Source organism: Leptidea sinapis, chromosome 40 (genome assembly GCF_905404315.1).
Source record: "Leptidea sinapis chromosome 40, ilLepSina1.1, whole genome shotgun sequence".
In the NCBI taxonomy this organism is placed as follows: domain Eukaryota; kingdom Metazoa; phylum Arthropoda; class Insecta; order Lepidoptera; family Pieridae; genus Leptidea; species Leptidea sinapis.
Genome location: NC_066304.1, coordinates 4115528 through 4135090, shown reverse-complemented (window position 1 = coordinate 4135090; position 19563 = coordinate 4115528). Strand labels below are relative to the sequence as shown.

The following is a 19563-nucleotide window of genomic DNA, read 5'->3' as shown; positions in this document are numbered from 1 at the left end:
ACGAGACAAAGCTGTGGTTTTGTTTAACTATTGTTATACATCAGAATTCCCGTTATGTTTGTTTACAATATTAAAATGTGATAAAACCAACGGAAAAAATAATATTTGTTTTTGAGAATGATTTCGATTGCCAGTTTGGCAGGAAATCTTGCTTCATCGCACTGGCTTTGCAGTGATAAAAATATGATGGTGTTTATTAGGGCCGGATTGAGGTCAAACGCTTGAGGCCATCTGCTATTGCTAATTATAGACGAGACAAACAGAAACCGAATGCTCACGTCTATTAATCTCAAGTGATATTACAAACATACACGTGAGTCGGTGGCAAATATATTTTACACTAGCTGACCCAACAGACGTTGTTCAGTTGATAACAAAATAAAACTATTGCGGGTGGGATTTCTTGAAGTCCGTTCTTAGCTGACCTCTACTCGGCGGAAGGTATATTACTGCCAAATTTCAAGTCTCTACGCCTTATGGTTCCAGAGGTATCGTGATGAGTCAATACATAAGTGGAAATAGATAAACCCTACGAACAACGAAATTAAGCAGCATGCTTGAGACACCTACATTTATATTATACAATTAAATAAATTAAAAACAAAAAATCCCTACCCCATGATTCTAAGCCATTTCCATTGAAACTTTGATTAAATGTTAATCATTTCGTTTAATAAATAAAATAATACCGATATTAATTATTAAACACTACACACACTACACAGCTACCTTCAGAAATATCATTTTTCTTGTTTATCACAATTAGGAAAATAGAAGCTTTATAGAATAGTGCGACAAACGATCGTACTGGGCCACCTGATAGTATGTCATCTCAACGTATCAAATCAAATAAAGTATGAGAAGAGGACTATGGAGGAACGCCCCACATCCAGATGATATATCATGATTGAGGAGATTGCTATTATTTGCTTTGGTTTTCCAAAACGTTGAATATTGTTTCCATACCAAATAAAAGTGGGAAAATTATATGTAAATTATATCAAGACCTGTATATTTGAATTCTCAATAATTACAACATGAAACTCTGTAACTGTACCAGCAGTTCAGCGGTATAATCAGCTTAAATATATACATCCGACAATGGATATAAAGTGTTGCTAGAAAGAGAAAGAGAAAAGAGAGAGGCTGTGCCAGGATCACTTAACATAAGGTAAACGCTCGATTTTCCTTATATTCTATGAAAAAACTACAAACTACTAATATGTACATTAGCTTGAGCTCCGTTATGACTTTAGAATCAAAACGGGTTACTACCCGTACGTAAGATTTTTTGGACTGATATTAAAGAATCATTTAGTTTCTGACATAGATAGTTTCCGCTATATGTTTTGTAAGTACATTGAGATTCCAAATTCAAACTTTCAAAATGGCCGGCAACTCTATTGTGATTCATCTATGGATGCATAATAGTTGGCAAAATATTATGAAACTATAATTAGGGGTGACAGATAGCCAGTGGGGCAGAAAAGTCCTCGAATGGCGACCACGTACCGGAAGACGCAGTGTTCGAATGCCCCCCCCCAAGATGGCGCGACAATCTGGTCAAGATCGCCGGAATACGTTGGATGAGGGCAGCGCAGAACCGATCGTCGTGGAGATCTTTGTCTAGCATGGACGTCTTCCGGGTGATGATGATGATGATGACATTTAGGGGATAACGATACGATTGAAAATTAAAATGTTTCTATAAAAAGTAAACATACGACACCTCGGTCTGCACATGAAACTCGTCTAGTACAAAATAAGAAGTAGTTACGAAACGGCACACTTACGAAATTATATCAACCGGAGATACCTAGTTACATTTAATTTAAGAGATAATGTAACTTCTTGAAGTAACTTCCTTATTAGGGCAGATTGAATTGTTGCCATACCGTGATAACGAATTGCGCCAGACAAAATAATAATAATTAAACCTATGGAAAAATACTTTGTTATTATTATTCCGTAATAGTTTTTCTATTGTTAATTCATTAGATAATAAGAAGAAATACAAGTTCATAATAGGTGTGCTTTTATTCACACTTTGAAGTCATGGATATTGACAGTGAAAAGATTTAGAGTTGAAGTAGATTATGTTATAAAATAATAGACAAGACAATAATACTATACTATATATTACTAGCCGTTCCCGCCCCCTTTGCTGGGCGAATTATAAAAAGAAATAAATTACAAAGACCATTTCCATTATATATATATATATATATATAGACATAGAAGATAACAGATAAGATAATAAGGTTTATAACTTGAAACATAACTATTTTATTGATAGATTTTCAAATTAATAAATATTTAACAATTATAGAAATAATTACATCTTTAAATTTACTTAGGACAGCGGGACGAACATTCACAATTCCTATATCAGTAGAAATCTTTGCAAGTGGGAGTGTATTTTCCCTATATAGAATAAACTTCTAACCCTCTTGAAGTCTCGATAGATTCTTAGAAACTGTAAGCAGCCCAGACGGAACTGACGCGGCCGAGTGACACGACTACAGTTTGAACGTGCCATCGTAATTATTTCTGGCGAGTCAAAGTGTATGTGCTCCCAGCTTTCTACTAAAAAGTACTTATAATAAGACTTGGATATCAGACCATATTTTAAATCCGGAATCGGGTGAGCATTCCAGTTCCAAATTCTAGCGTTATTAAAATTAAAATAATGAAAAGGCTTTTGAACATTTTGAAGAGCTTGCACGCACAACGCTCTTCACCTCAAGGAATATAAAATTATAAAATTTAGATTTAGGAAATTCCTACTGATCCGAAATGAAACAATTAATTCGGATGTTCGAAAGTCCTAGTAAAATTTTCTTTTAGAACCTATTGTCGACTTGATTTTTGTCGGTGGTTTAGACAAAACGCCCTGTAACCTTTACTTCTACACCATTTCCAATGATTTCTGGCTCGGTAAAATAATGGCATACACAATTACTTACAGATTTCAAAATTGCGACATGGCATTAGGATTACTGGTTTAAACAATACTTTTTCCAGCACGTTAAAGTTTCACAGGTTTTTTTCTGTAATCTGGATTTAGTTGTAGTATTAAGAAAACTAAAAACTTGAGAGCTTTTAGTCATTAATTCACGTCTAGTGACAAAATGACAAGTGACGAGGAATGATTAGACTCCGTGTGGGTACATCACATGATGGATGGCGATGTGTACCTCCGATAAGCAGATTGCATTTAACAGTATTTCAACATAATCCATCATTAACAGGGTTTCATAATTACAGAGCAACTCTCATCCACCGAACAGGGGAAAAAAGATTAGCTAGAGATAATATTTACAGGAATTTAAAAAGAATATAGAAATATCAATCTCTTGGGTTGAACACTCCAATAACTTTGTAGATACACCAGTTTTCGAACATGAATCATGAGGCAGTTATTTTTTAAATAGAAATCTTATCAACAACGAACAACTATATTAAATAAAAGCGCAGCAATAGTAAATTTAATTGCTATTAACATTAATAGCAAACACTGCTCTCACTTTATTTTAATGAACAACATTAGCCTACTAAGATATAATGTCAAAATAATGTCAAGATATAATATATTGTTATCCTTGTGCACTAACATTCAAAAATTCAAATGTGAGTTGTTAAGCTTTCACTACTTAACTACTCAATTAATTTATCACTCAATCAAAGACAGCATTTAGGATACACATTATCCCGAAATATTTAAAAGTTTCCAAGGGAGTACATAAATATATAAAGCGGACAAAGCCGCGGGTGAAACCTGGTCTATTTATACACGAGTCTTGAAATAATAAACAATGATATAGGTTAGTTGCACAGACAAAAGAACTTGTAGAACAAATATCGTGTAAGCCGTTGTTAAATATATTCTTGTTAAAGATTAGATTGTAGTGAGCGCAACGAAGGTAACTATAAAACAAGGTAGTCTAGAAAATTCTAAGGAATCATCTCAATACTATTAATATCAATTAGTAAACGAGACGAGAAACAAGAAAGAAGGGCAGAGATTTGAAATGAACGGTTATTAAACTGAAATAATGCATTTAAACGTGAATTATTAAAGAAATTGCAATTAAAAAAAGATGACTCTAGATTTTGACATAATTCACTTTTAAAAATTATTTCATTACAATAGGTACATAATTTTACGACCGGTTTAAGAAAATCATGCCAACGTCTGTATCATGTATTACTGGATTTATTATAAATGCCTATACGCGCCTCTGAGGTTAACTTTTACTAATGTTAATGTCCGCGACGTTTATATCCTCAAACTTTTACGCAAAACGTATATATCTGAGCGACATTTCCGGTTCAACTAATAAATAAAGGTGAAATAAATATTACATTATATGAAAAGTGAGAATATCAATGTCTCAAAGATTAACGTCATGCCAACGCGACCGTGAGTTAGATCATACAGTTACCAAAACAAATATAATGCATGTGGGAGAGCTGTTAATATGGACAGATAGAAAAAATGAAATCAATTCGACAACCATACGCGATATTTAAAACAAAAATTTTATTAGAGCTTAGATCCCGATCTCTTGAGGCGCGTTTCCGTACAAAAATATTTTAATGAAAGATTTTCAAGATGAGATACAAAAGTAGGTAGGCACTTACCATAGCTTGCTCGATCTTGTTGTCGATGGCCACGGCGCTTGTGCCAGAAGCACTGCAACAAACAAAAAATAATATTAGTATATTTGTATAATATATAAATAAAAGATTAGACTTGTATGTATCTTTTAGTTGTAATATACCAAAAAATTTGTAAGTCTTAATAAAAAAAATACATTAGATAATACTAAAGTAAGGAATATTCCGAACTTTACTTAAATCTACTGTAATTTAGGAGTTAGTCTAGGACAGATTAAGTATTATAAACAAATGATACAGACAATGACCTATAATTTCAAAATAACCGGCCAATATTTGATAGCACAAAACGACAAAACAATGACCAAACAGTAAACTGATGTTGTAGTTCAGCCAAGACCGATGCATCAACAAAATTAATGAGTTATGTATAAACAATACAAAACATCAATCGATATATTATATGATCACATTTTTTTTGCTAAAACCCTAGTACTTCAAACAGATAGGTAATTCACCAGATTGGAGAAACTCAACGTTCTGAATATTATTTTAACGGGACGGACGTTAGTTACTAGCAATAATTAAAACGGTTTTAATAGATAGTGTCGGCATGGACAAACGTTGTTTAGTGTAACGTTTTTAGCGCTTAGCAGCTCGACGACAATGTAGAACACTATGGAAACGTACTTGACTTTCTCTCGTCAGATCCGTGCCGCGTCACCGAGGTGAGCATTGAGCCCGAGCAGTCAGCGACTCAGCCCAAGTTGACAAGCATTGAAGCGTTGAGAGCGACCGCGGCCCCGTATCGATTTCGACCAGTTGATTACTGCTCTCTCGAGTATTGAATAACCTTCGAGAATTTCACGACCACCGGCTGACGTTTACATATAAGACTTACATTAATATAGAATTATTGTACCTAAATGCCACCCAACCGCAGACAAATTTAGAAAGTCTTTATAAAGTAGAAAAAATAGCTTTCACTCAATGGATCTATAAAAACAAGTTTCAAACTGATTATGCAAGGGTTGTTGACAAAATTGCATATATGTTTATGGTAATCAATAACGTGATATACTTATAAAAAGCTGATGTAATGAAATGAGATATTGAGAACATCAGATTATAGGGCAACATTAAATATGAAATATGAACTGTTATACCAAATGAAAATTGTTATAAAATTGTGAAATTTTATATCGTAATACAGCTGACAGACGTGACTTTAATGAACATTTTGCGATCCACTCTACTGTTGCCAAATAAACTTCTAACGGATGAGTTAATAAAGTGTCAGAACTTGGAATGAAACGAATATTTCAAAACAAGACAGCGAAAATAGCATACTTATTTTTATGATATGTGCTCACATGCTTAGAAGTGAGACACGAACTGACACACACACGAGTTTCATAATTGTTGAATCAATTACATTAAAAGGAACCTAACGAGTTGCGCAATAAGAATAAGAAGCTAAAGCCATTGAATAAAAACTTGACGTATGTTGCGGTGCACAGACAAAGAGAACGAAGAAGTGTTTTGTCGCTACGCACGTGTTGATAAATGCCTTGAACGTATTCTAAATGGCACAGGCACAAAGAGGTAAAGAAGAAAACGTTTTATGATGTGCAGTACAATGACTTCATTTCAATTCATGTTAATAAATAATATTAAGTAATTTCTCATACAGGCACCTTCCGTGTAAAATTGCTTAGTAGTTTAATTTCGATCATTTATCATCGTGTATAAAATATACAAAATTAAATTGGAAGTAAAGAGATAAGAATGCTCTATAACACAATAGTTTTCTTAATGTAGTTCGCCTTCAAAACAAGAAAAACCATTCGAATTGCCTAAAGTCTAAACTGTTATCTGTATAGTTAAGTGTATCACACAATGCCTATTGTACGACATAATATTATGTATTTTAATTATTTGTGTTGTTTTATTGTTTATTCATTCTGGTGAATCATAATAGGTGTATTTAAAGATAATTAAATCATGAAAGCAAAGGTCAGGTCCAGGCTTCAAGAATATATTATCAACTCATGAAAATTTAATTTCCTCCTTGACTCATACGCTTTTATTGTTATTTTGTTGGAGTACAATGCGCAATAGGATGCAATTAAATAGCTTTATTAGCCAGGTGTAGTCTCGATCAAAAGATAGAAAAATGCCTATTGACAAGAAACACTACATGGTTTTTGCCAATGTTTTATCCTCATATTATTGTTAAGCGTTAATTGTCCATCAGAGATAAGTTTTACGCACACACAGATACGATTGCCGTTAATGCATTAAAATCGCGCATAGGAGTTTAAGAAGAATGACATCAACAATTTTTTCATATCTATATAAAAGCGATTTATGACTCATCTAAAATTAATGCTGTGTAAAAAAAAAACAAAGAATATTAAAGATCAGATAATGCACGGATGTAGTGCAGTATTAAGATTCAGAGGAATTTGTATTAAGATTATAGTTTCCTTTATAGAAAAGAACATATCCGGAATAAATAATTATGATGTGTTACTCATCTAAAATTAATGCTATGTAAAAAAATAAAAGATCTTAAAAGATCAAAATTGATTATAGACGGATGTAACAATGTATTCCGAAGGATATTTGTTGCAATTATACTTCTCTGTTTAGGAAAGAACAAATCTTAGTTTGAAGATTTATGTGTGATCACAACGCGCGTGTAGTAATCTATTTCATCAAAAGTATCAATGATGGCCAGAAAATGATAGCTTTTCGGTGTTGTTGGTGCATTGCAGTGGTTGTAGTCGCGCGTTGTGAAGCCAAGGTCGATGAAGGTAAATCGACGGGTGTAGCCGATGTCGACACTCGGAGTGCGGACCTCTCCGCAGCTCTTCACTACCGTTACATCTCGCTGCAACGTTTCACAATATCTGCCTGTGTTGATCATTACTTAATTAAGTGAGGAAACAGAGTGGTAACAACTTAGTTGATTTTGGAGTAATAACTCTCAATGAAACCGATTCATTGAACAAAATAATTTCGACACAAAAAAATTTCAATTGTATGTATGTAGTTTTCTCCAAGAATAGTTTCCGGTTACAGGTAAAACTGGTATTAGCAGACTGCATAAAATCTCTTGCAAGTAGGTTTATTTTAAATTAGCAAAATCTTATTCAGGAATAATTCTACTCAGACCCATTGTTTATAAGACAAAAGCTTATAAAATAGTCATAAAATTTGATTAAAATGAATCTTATACATAAAAGAGGATAGGAATACATAATACATACTAAGTCAAGTTTTAAAAATAATGTAAAATAAGAGACAAAATATATCAAGAGCACTGGTCTAAGTACAGAAAGCTTTCAAATGTACATTGGCCTTGGAAATAAAAGCTCTTCGAGGACAAACATGAAGAGTGCTTATATGGTCCATCTTGCTCGAGCTTTGTGCAACCGATCGATACAGCAGCAGATATTATGGTTATAGTATTAATAGGCGGTGCTTAAGTTACCCAATCGCTGTCTTCCAGACCAATATGCAGACAAAACAGACCGGTGTTATACCGGAGTGAACCTTTACGATAAAATACAATAGAAAAAGCTTAAAGCATGTCGAAGAATAAAGATTTACTCACACAGGATAGAAGTAGTCAATGTACTTGATGACGACCTCTCTGAGCAGATCCTGTTTGTTCATTATCGACGAATAGCTGGAGCTTATCAGTTTAGATTGCATGGCTTCGACGTTGTCGAGCGATTGCTGTTTGCGGGACCGATGCGTCCCAACTTTAGCTTGTAAAGGAGCCGTGTTTGATGAGTCTAGCGAACGGTTTGGTGAGGTGTAACTGCGTTGTGTGCCGGTTGCGTTAGTCAATACACGAGCGAACGAAACGACGCTTTGCGGCAGACTGGGGTTTGGCGGAGGGTGTCAGTGGAGGGGGGAGGGGGAGTGCAGCTCGAGCAAGTGGCGCGCGCACGGCTTCACCTACTACGGATCTACGCATGGCGCTACCAAACACCGCGTCCGGCAGCACGGTATTATGGCCGCCCTGGTACACCCAATGCTTGAGTCGAGCACTTACAAACACACGGCGTATATTTTGATATGTTTGCGTAAGATCATTAGGAGTTTTGACTCAAGGCTATCGAGATTTAACCAGTTTCAGACTATGTATACTTACCAGACGCAACCCATATCGAGTAGCGTGTTTGAGCTTTAAATGTTTGCAAGAAAATACTGTGCATAATGATAATCGTTGTTTTAGCAAATTTACACATGGATCAGTACCGTAGTAAATTGATGAAGGGATATTAAAAATAGGAAATATTTATCGAATTCAATTTCAAATATTTTTAATCAAAATAGGATATGATACATATAAGACTTATTGAAATTCAAAAACTACCACCCATTCGAAAAGGTATGACAGACTTGAGATGAACGGGCGCAAGAAACTCAGCGGGCTTCTTTTTTTTTCATAAAAATATGGTAAAAATATAATACCGTACAATAAAACTTATAATTCAATAGCCTGAGGGTGGTCGCTCCATTCCCAGTCTGTGGTATCATTAAGAAAATAATTTATGCTATAGTAACCTTTACCACACAAACTTTCCTTTAACAATTCCTTTGAATTTCGCGATACATTTGTTTTGAACGTTTTGCTGGGATCTAGTTGTAAAAGCATATATACATCGCCCCACAAAAGACTTACAAACTCGATTATGTCTTAGCCGAGTAGAAGGCACTATAAGTGTATGTCTGTTCCTGGTGTTAACATTATGATTATGATAGTGTCTTCCAAATTCAGTTAGTATGTGCCTATGAACATAAGATTATCAAGAATAGATTAATAATAATTATTATCATTATATATCTATTTATTTTAATAATAATATTAATTTAAATAATAATAATATATTGAAATGCAACAGTTAAGATGTCTATTTCTTTGAAATTTTCCTCTCAATGATTCTTTAGTAAAAATACTTAAGCCGTCAGATGATTTTTGTGGGGGCTTTTAAACCGTCAAATATTTTATATCGCAGTAGATTTTAGATTTTTGCCTGTATTGACCACAAAAGCCAGGTCACAGTTAACAGTATTTTTAATCTATATAAATTCTGTGAACGCTAGTAAATAATTCTTGTTCCCCAAAATGGCTTGAGCAATTTTGAAGTTTTAAGTAGCGGTTCTCAGAAAAATTAAGTTATTGTTGTATCTAGATTCCAAGCTATAATTGGTAACGCTTAGTTGATCAGTTTCAGAGCATTTCTATTTATTTCTCTCTCTCGGTGATATGAGGCTGGTTGGCCGTCTTAAATATTAGCTCCGTAAAGCATTCATAAAATTATTGAGTTCTCGTTTTCCGCTAGCCGTAGCAACAGCTGCTATGTCGGTGCTAACAAGAACAATTGACGATAAAATGAATTATTAATTGGTAATTACAGCTTGTAAGCACTGCTCATGCACTTATGTATTGTGGTCTTAGTACAAAGATGTTCACGTAACACGCATTCAGCATGCGGCATTAGTTTATACATTACTACTTATATCTTGGTATGGTTCGATGCATAATGCAATAAATCCAAGGTCGTTCTGTGCGTAAACAATGTTCACAATGTGATCCGTTAATACTTCTTTAATTAGCAGAGCAACGTGTCAAAAACCGGATTAACCACAAATGGATGTTCACGTTAAGTTAATGTTTATAAATGTCCTTTAACTTAATGGGGTGAAATTAAGGTTGTGTAATTGTTTTAATTATATTGTGTTTTTGTTCATCTAAACTAGTAGTATAAAGAGATGTTTCCGCTTTGTGTTTTAGTATGTATGTTCGTTTTGTTTTCACACAAAAATTATTGGACCGATTTCAAAAATTATTTCATCATTAAAAACTGCATTTTCACTGAGTGACATAATTAGAAATATTTTTGATTTCAAAAGTTGATAAAAGTGCCGACCATCAAACCATAATATTCGTACCTCTGTATTGATCCATAAACCATTAAATGATATTTTACTAAAGACCGTTTCAATACCTGTAAAATACTTATTAACTTATTAAAATCAGACTTTCCCTTTAAAAGGTATTATGAATTTAAAAATGTCAATTTAAAGAAAATAATAAAATAATAACTACGTGGAGTAAGACTTTTAAGTTAACAAAAAATAAATCTATAGTCGGTATCGGAGATCGGTACCTACGCGAGTGAAATCGCGGGACATTGCTAGTATTTTATATTTCAACAGATTAGAATGAGGATGTATGAGTGTGTAGACTATTATTAGCCTTTCATTTTGTATTTGCTTTTATTAAGATGAATTCCATAAGTGATGCAAATTCCATAACTATTCAGACGAAAGAACGAAGAAAGATGTTAAGAGTAACGAAGATCTCTAAATATCGTAAGTAAGTTTAACCAATAACGAAGACGAAAAGCCAGATACCTTAGTTGTGTTCTAAATCTAACACTTCTATGCTAGCTGTATATATCTCGTCACTCTCTTTCATGATTGATTTACTTTAGTTTCAAAATTAGACCGTTAGTGATCGTCTCTTCATTTAGCCTAGCGAGCAGACAGTACGAGGTTCGAGTCTCCTTCCGAAACGCCCGGCGTCTTTGAGCTACTTTTTGGTCTCCAAGGTCCACGCCCAACCTGGCTATAAAAGCCTTTAGGGCTGAAAGCAAGAGTGAGTTTTTAGTCGGTAGAGGGTGTTTACACCCGAGCCCAACACATGGGCCCCGTTTCGGGGTCTTCAATACGTAAATGTATTATCCATCCTCTCCAAAAAATGTGCATTAAAAAAAATTCAAAATCGACAGAACTCCGCGCTTAACATTACAAAATAGAAAAGTTACTTATCATAATTTCCTGTACAATAATCAAATTTGGTTTTGCTATCCGAAAATTTAGGTCAGCCATTAGTTTTTATGTGTGGGATCCATCTCACATCTTTGTATGCTATTAATCTTATACAATTGCCACTAAGTCTGTATAAAGTTTACTACATCAACATATTCCTTCAGATAATTTTGCTAGACTGTATTGTTTTGAGTCACTGCAAACTATAAATTTCGTAATTGCCTTTGCAGCTTGCATGCTACAACAATTACCTATGGCGTAAAGAATTGCAGAACAGACTAAGAACATAAAGATTATTGCTGATTATGTGGGAATTTTTATAAGGTCAGGTAATTATAGCTGTTTCATGTTATAGTTATGTGCAATGGTGATCTCAGGGTATGACATAACCGTAATATTAATAATTGACTGTTAATATCTTCGATAATTTATACGTCTAGATAGAGCCTCTTGCTGCTAGGCAACCGATGAAAACAGGCCAGGTTTATTACATTAGTGTGCGTGACAAGCTACGTCTGACACTAGCGATTTGCATGTTACATAGTGTTAGTGTGCATTCTTAAAAAAAATTGGTCTAAGGTTAATTAATATATTTATTTACTTATATAAAATAGAGCCTAGAATGATAATATATAGCTTAATATATAAGATTACTTGGAGCGTATAAGAGGCGCACTGATCGTTATTTAACCAATAATTTAAAAATAAACAGGGTAGAAAATAAATAAAATCCTCTAGCGATACGCAATAGATTTTTTTTACTGACGGGATTTATTTACCATCGAGCCACATTTTAAATGAAGCAATATGACCCAAATTGCTCAAAGCTCTTTAAAACCATAGCATACTTCAGTGATGGTTTGGTAGGGCGACCTTAGTAGTTAGTCAAGGAGCGATTTATTATATTTGTCGTATTTTTGTGAAAAAGTTGTCATAACATCGGCAGAGGTGTATGAAGATAAAATAATTGCGAAGCTGTTAAGCCTCTTAACAATACCACGTTCCATAGCCAGGACTGGTCCTTTCAGTAAGATTCGAAACCGGATCAAATAGCTAGATAACAAAGCGTGGTTGGAAACGAAAGTTTCCGACTTTATCCAAACTGAAAAACTGGCCGTCACCCAGACCCGATCTTAATATGATGGATTATGACTTATGGTCAGGTTTTACAAAAGACAAATCAGGATATCATCCCTATCATCTGGATGTGTGAGAAAAAAAAATCTTAATTCGACCCTATTTCAATTTCTTATGACGAGCATACTCGATAATTATTTTGGAATTTCATTTTCTAGACACTAAAGCAGCATTATTTGAGAAAAACAAATTCTTATAATGTTTAAACATAACAAAAACTACAAAATTCACCAATAACTGCACTGTGTTGCAGTGCGCCCATTAAAGATGGGCAATTACAATTTTGTTTTGCTATAGGAATCCTTTTAAGGCCAAAGGAGATCGTTATATATATTGGCCTTTACGTTGATGCTTTTAGACATTATATTTATTCATTAATTATATAGGAGAGAAAATGATATATAGCTAGAGGCAGCAAAACGCATCGTCAGATCATATTTGTTTATTTTACATGAACTTTGATAAACAACACAACAAGTGCGGTTCTCCAGTATTATTTATAATATCCGGACGACGGAGCCTTCTTACTCGGATTTTTAAGAATGTACAAAACTTGAACAAAAAAATTCTTAAAGGACATCTGGATTCGAACCGGGGTCTTCCGCTTTCCGGATCACCCAATGTCCCATCTAAGCTATTATAGTCTTGTATATATATAGTGGCGAAATTTACCTTTATATTCTAATTTTATTATAGCTGTTTCTCATAAAAACAGGGATAAAACTACATTTTTTAAAATTGAAACCTAGATCAATGTTTCGCCCCCAAAATCTCCTGTATACAAATTTTATGAAAATCGTTGGAGCCGTTTCCGAGATTCAGATTATATATATAAAAGAATTGCTCGTTTAAAGATATAAGATTAACAAGAAAAAATAACAGTTGACGCAATCTATCAGATAGTTTAGCCCCAAACTAGGCTTACCCTTTATTGTGGCTACCAACCAGACAATGTTTTTAACACAATTAGACCGTAGTTCATGAAACTTTTAAGATATAATGTAATATAAGATTTTTTGATACGCCATCATAATTCGGTTGTCTTACTAAACAGTTACAACACACCAGGATATGTAGGCTTCGCAAGCAGCAGATTCAGTACTCTATATCTGATTCAGATTTACATCGTTATATTTTCGCATATCCAGATTCTTGTATAGCAATTATTTTTGCCACTTATATGTAAAACTATATTGGAATATAATTGTTCAACTGGTAGATTTACAATGAAGATAGCTAAAATAGATACACAGGCGATTTTCGTAATCTTTATGGCGACTTCAAACTGTTTTCTCTGAGACACTTGCATGTGCAAGTTGAATAGGTTTCCTGGATCGTAGTCTCATGGTTGGTTGTCTCCATCCTTATTACCCCCAATTGAAGCTACTTGTACAGATTGGTGTATCCGGCGCTCACTGTCTATCGTTGCAACAGACATCGATTCGCTAAGTGTTGGTGCATAGAGTTGACTATTAGACCTTTTTAATTTCTGCATGAGCATATAGGTACAGGTTGACAGAGGCTTCATGACCAACGAACCGTTAAAAATTTGCCTAACTACCTAAAGAAGAACCCGAAGACTTCTATTTAGGAGGTAATGGCATAAAAATTTTGCATTACAGTAAGCATAACGTAATAAAAATAATACATGAATATTTCATTACAAAACTAAGTCGTAACATATCGATTTGTCAAAGACACTTAAATAATATTATTAATAACAACACCACGACACTGGCTTCGTATTAAAAAATCTATCATAGCAATTATTATGTAAATGACATTATAAATTATACTGACGATTAACCCTAGAGATAATGGAATTAACGTAGCTTACGGACGTATTATTGTTATTTAGATATTACCTTTTCTTCTTGCCTAGATGTTTTCAAGGTCTTGTTGTTAAACATTTTTAAATAGTTAATATTTGCAAGTGCAATTTATTTATTACAAATTGTATATCAAGTTAACAACACGAAAACAATCACGTCTTCAATACAGGGATTGATAAGGTCGATGATGATATGGCACGACCTCGATAAGATTACCAGCGTTACATTGCAAGCAAGTTCCGATATTTCATGAATATGATATGATTGCAGTTTAAAGGAAAATATAAATTCAAAACTTACGAGCACCATGTGTTTCGGCGTGCGGCGTTTGAGCGCGTTTTCTCGGGCACAGCACTTCTAGGGGCGCTATCAGAAGACAAGTTCAATTTTAGACCAGCGATGGATTTCCTTCGCTTGGCGGCGAGCGCACGCGTGGCCAGATCGGAGCCGTGCAACTGGTCAGGTGTGGGGACGGCGTGATTACAAGTCCTCAAGTGCGCTTGCGCTGTAGCCACCTGAAGCAGTTTACTCGAGAGACTCCGCCGCCCTAGGGCTTCACAAGTCGCGCACCGAGCGTCCTCCATTAGGGTCCTCGTGCGTCCGAAGCGGCCCCGCCGTGTGCACTGAGTGTTGTTTCCGCCGGTCGTGGAGGCTCAACTGATGTCATCTAACTAACGACACGCGCACTGACGGTCGTGTTCGCACTCGCCGCGGCCAGAATCTGAGACTACGTTGTATCGGAGCCGGCCCGAGAAATCGATATACGACCGAAATAGGCTTAATGCGATAAATAGGGAGGCGATAAGGCTGACACGCGAATGAGTGTATTGACCTAGAGTCGACAGGCAAGGCTTCTCGGCGACCCTAGCTCACTGCCATGTTCCGGCGAGCGGATACGACTGCGGAGGAGCATGACACTCGACACGTAATCGGACATGCACGATATCAATGATTGTGGTGAAGAGTACTTGAGAAGTGATCAAGTGACCCAAGGCCATGATAGTGTCATAGAATAATGAGGTGCGAGGACTTCGCTACTCTGTTACATAGTACTGGCTGCTGTCCAGACGCACGATCTGAGATAATTCAATCTTAATCCAGTTGAATTATAACTCAATTATCAAATGTAACTTTTGATTGAATGCCTACATTCTTGTTCTGAAAATATTAAAAGGTCATTATATCTTTAATTTTTTAACTTGGTTGTCAGGCTATTTCAATCACGTTTGATTGTAGTTGAACTGTCATCATATATCAACGATAGAAATCGCGTCAAGTACAAAGGTCGATTCCAAGACAAGTGTATGCCAAACGACATAGTTGGACGAAATATTGGCAGACGATTAAAATATATTATGTTGTCCATTCTTTTCGCGTTTACGGGGTTTTCATTATATAATTATCTTACAATAAACAATAGCATCCTACTTTGGGGATCGAGGGTAATTTTAAGCAAAATTGTATTTTCATTTTGCAACAACTAAAGATTTTATTATTATTATGATAATAAGGTGCGACATCATTTCTTGATCAAGTTTATTATTTCCTTACTGTAAATGTCATGTTACGTTAAAGTATTTTTTTTATTAACAAGTATGTATCATAAATACATAAATCCGAGACGGCTGAGATATAATTTTATGACAGAAGGTTTATACAAGTATATTAGTAATGCATTAAATATATACGATTAAATGCTGACTGATATGATTATAAGGGATAAATTAGACAGTTGATATTACAATACATAAAATATGAGACCTAAATCTTGCGGAGAAACGAACAGTATTTGTACATATACACATACGAATAACAATGTTATTATCAAACAATGAATGAAGGTGCTGCCGACCTTGAGAACACTTGCGATAACGCTGCACATAAATCCGCAAATAACTTCTGTTTTTGTATAGAACACAAAATTGTGAAACACCTCGCTGTCGAAATATATTACATAATATGGGAAATTTTGTTTATAAAGTTTGTGTATGTATCCGCATGAATATTTATGTACGAAATTTACATACTAGGTTTTTCGAAACATGGAATTTTTCGTACAGACTAAAACAATGATGAAAAAAAGGATATTGTTACAACTTCGTCTGTGATGTAAGAATTATATTCGTTACAATATATAGTATTGTATTATAAGACACATGTAAAGAGACATTAAGAAAAGTGTTAATTCTTAGTTTAAGCTATCTAGCAGTTTACGTTAAAGTAGAATTACTTATTAGCTTTAGTTTAGGCTAGAATGTAACACAAGTGGGGCAATATTATAAATAAATAAATTATATTAAACTTGTTGCTACTCGGTTAAGTCAAGTCAGTAAGACTTTTGTTATGCGATTCATATGATATGATTTACGTACAACATGATCCCAGAAAAAGTACAAACAAAATGGGTTCCGAAATTCAAAAGAATTGTTTAAAAAAACGTTAATGAGTTATGGAGGTCACGAGGTCGCTCGTGAACACGCTGTCAACGAAACGTCGAGATAAATAAACAATGCTATATTTTACCAAATAAATAAAAAAATCAGTTTGTGTTGTCTTTAAATCATTTGATGTGCATTTCGCTGACTGATTAGAGATATAGCACATAAACTCCGCACTTGCATTTTACCTTGTGATCCATTTGTAAATTGCGATCATTGCCCTTCAAAAAATAAGTAGAAGTTAGTGGAATCAACTACCGGCTGCAGTTTTCCCGAACCGATACGACTTAGGGACCTTTCATCACGTAAGCCTCTTGTCCGTTTGTCTCATAAACTATTGCATTCTCTGGATGCTGCATGGCCAAATTCAAAACTTGGATTACGGTTGGAATTGGATAAATAGATAGATATGATTGTATTGGAAATTTAATTATAATTGCAAAATTCAACAATTTATCATAGTAGAAAAGAGTGACCTGTGAGTTTCTTGTAAGGCATGTCTACTTAAGGTAGATTCAGTTAGTTAAATGATAAAGTATGAAGATGGTTCAAAGGTGCTAAAAATCTGAGAGCCTATTTAAATAAAGATTATTTGTGCTTAAGCAGTATATTTCACTCTAAGAACTGATAAACTGAAACCGTAACTGTTTTGTTTACATTATAACGCGAAGAAAACATTGAATTGTGTACATCACTCATCATCAAGAAAAAAAGCTTGTATTTTGGTTAATATTACAGATAACATATTATTGCATACTTGTAGTTGTTGCGGACTACCGAATCACATTCAATAGTTTCACCTGAATTGTGTGTTTGAAGGCAGCAGTGCGTGGGCGTAGAATTAACGTACAAACATAATACACTGTTACACAACAATAATAGCGCTGGGTGTAATAACAAACAATGCGCGCGAACAGAAGTACTATCAATAACAATTTATTCGACCCATATTTATGAGCGAGCAAGGCCGTTCATTTTACAGGAAACCATCCATAGATGTTGGCTAACATATTAATAGTAAGACAGAGCTATTAATCCGGTACAGCAATGCTTTCGATTCGAAAAACGTCCAAGCCACACTGACCTGTCCAACACGATACTCATGTGTCTGTGCAGGTTTGCTTTGAGATCTCGCCGTGTGTATTGCATTTGTTGGGGCTGCGGTGTGGTGGCGGGAGCTGGGGCGCCGGCCGGGGCCCGCTTGCCGATCAGCACCCGCAGCTCGGCCACTAGCGTGTGCACCATGCGGACACGACTCGTTATCACCGCGTCCCGTAAACTTATGTTTTGTTCCTAATCAGTTGTGCTGCCAAACACACCCGCAGCGGTGGCCGCATCGCCTCGCCCGCTGACGTCACGCCTCCACGTGATGACACTCAAAAATCATCGCGAGCGTGTTCGCATAGCGCGTGCTGCGTCTACACTGCTCTCCGCTCGCTCGCTTCCACTCCACTGTTGACCTCGTCGCTTTTTATAAGTGTCCGATGAGTGCGCAAGGTGCTCGTTAGATAAATTCTCCCGTTTATATTTAGTCAGCATCGTCAGAACGCGTGGATGAAACGATGGACTTACTATAATATTTAAAAAGCGATGTAAAAATGCGTGCCCACGTTTCATTAAGTACCTAGTATCAAACAACATATATATAGGTCAGCTGCATCGAAACAAAGGAGGCCAAAAAATGGGGTCACGCGAGAATTATTTGGTGCAGCCAATAATTATGGTTAAGTCCATGTTTCCGCATTCAACGCTGCATTAGCAACAACATTTTAATACACAAAAATGTATACTATTATCAAAGTGTACGTGGAGTCCTTGGATTTTTGTCATATTTAGATTTAAATCGTGGACCGTCTAAGTCGCCACTGAGTTACGAGGCGCAGTGTCATCATAAAAAGGAAACATACGTTTAACAATAATTTATTGCACTAGAAACGGAGACAGCGGCGTCAAATAAATTTCATGTCACTTTTTATATTAAGGCGTCTTCTTTGTGCTTACAATAATATTTCATCACTCACTGATCAAATGTAGATTACAGTTGTGCAATTGTGACATGATTTGCTTTCCAAAGATTGACGGTTGGTTCTGGTAGTGAAGGTTGACTTTCTCCAATCGGTGGTGCAGACGAGATTAGATCTACATTATCAGAGTATAATCGACAAGCGTACTATAGAGTAATGATTCCGTGGCTGTCACAATGTAATACAGGAAACTAACCATATTTCCTGGATCATATAGGAGTGTTGGTTCGTGGCGAATTGCTGAGAATTACTTTCACCTGAGTTAAACTATCTGATGGTGACCACAGCAGCTCACAAACACCTGAGTTGGAGAAATCGTTGATGTTTTTGAGCTCTTTACCCAAAAGACTTATTTATATTTCTGTTTGACTCCAGTTTCAAGCAGAACAAACATACTGCTGGTAAGATGAAACAAATTATTCATGACATGACAATATAGCCACAATATAACAATCTAAATGAACTTTTGCTTTTTACTTTACGTTTGCAATGACATTATTAATAAGAGATACACCATCGCATACATCATAAAGCCCCATAAGCAATCACATATCACAAAACAGATAAATACATTTACATGTGTGACAGTGTACATAAGCTTAACAAGTTCTAGCGCGCTGTTTATCGATTAAATACAAGCAAGTGCTAAGGGGAATG

The 19563-nt window shown here is 35.2% G+C and overlaps 1 protein-coding gene across 1 annotated transcript in view; it reads right to left on the bottom strand.

Annotated features, from left to right (window-relative positions):
- LOC126976434 (protein bunched, class 1/class 3/D/E isoforms) overlaps nt 1-19563 on the bottom strand; it is a 109825-nt gene that overhangs the window by 12265 nt on the left and 77997 nt on the right. Inside the window, exon 4 of the mRNA XM_050824764.1 lies at nt 4645-4696. Within this exon, the coding sequence (XP_050680721.1) occupies nt 4645-4696 (52 nt within the window). The remainder of the gene's footprint in view (nt 1-4644; nt 4697-19563) is intronic.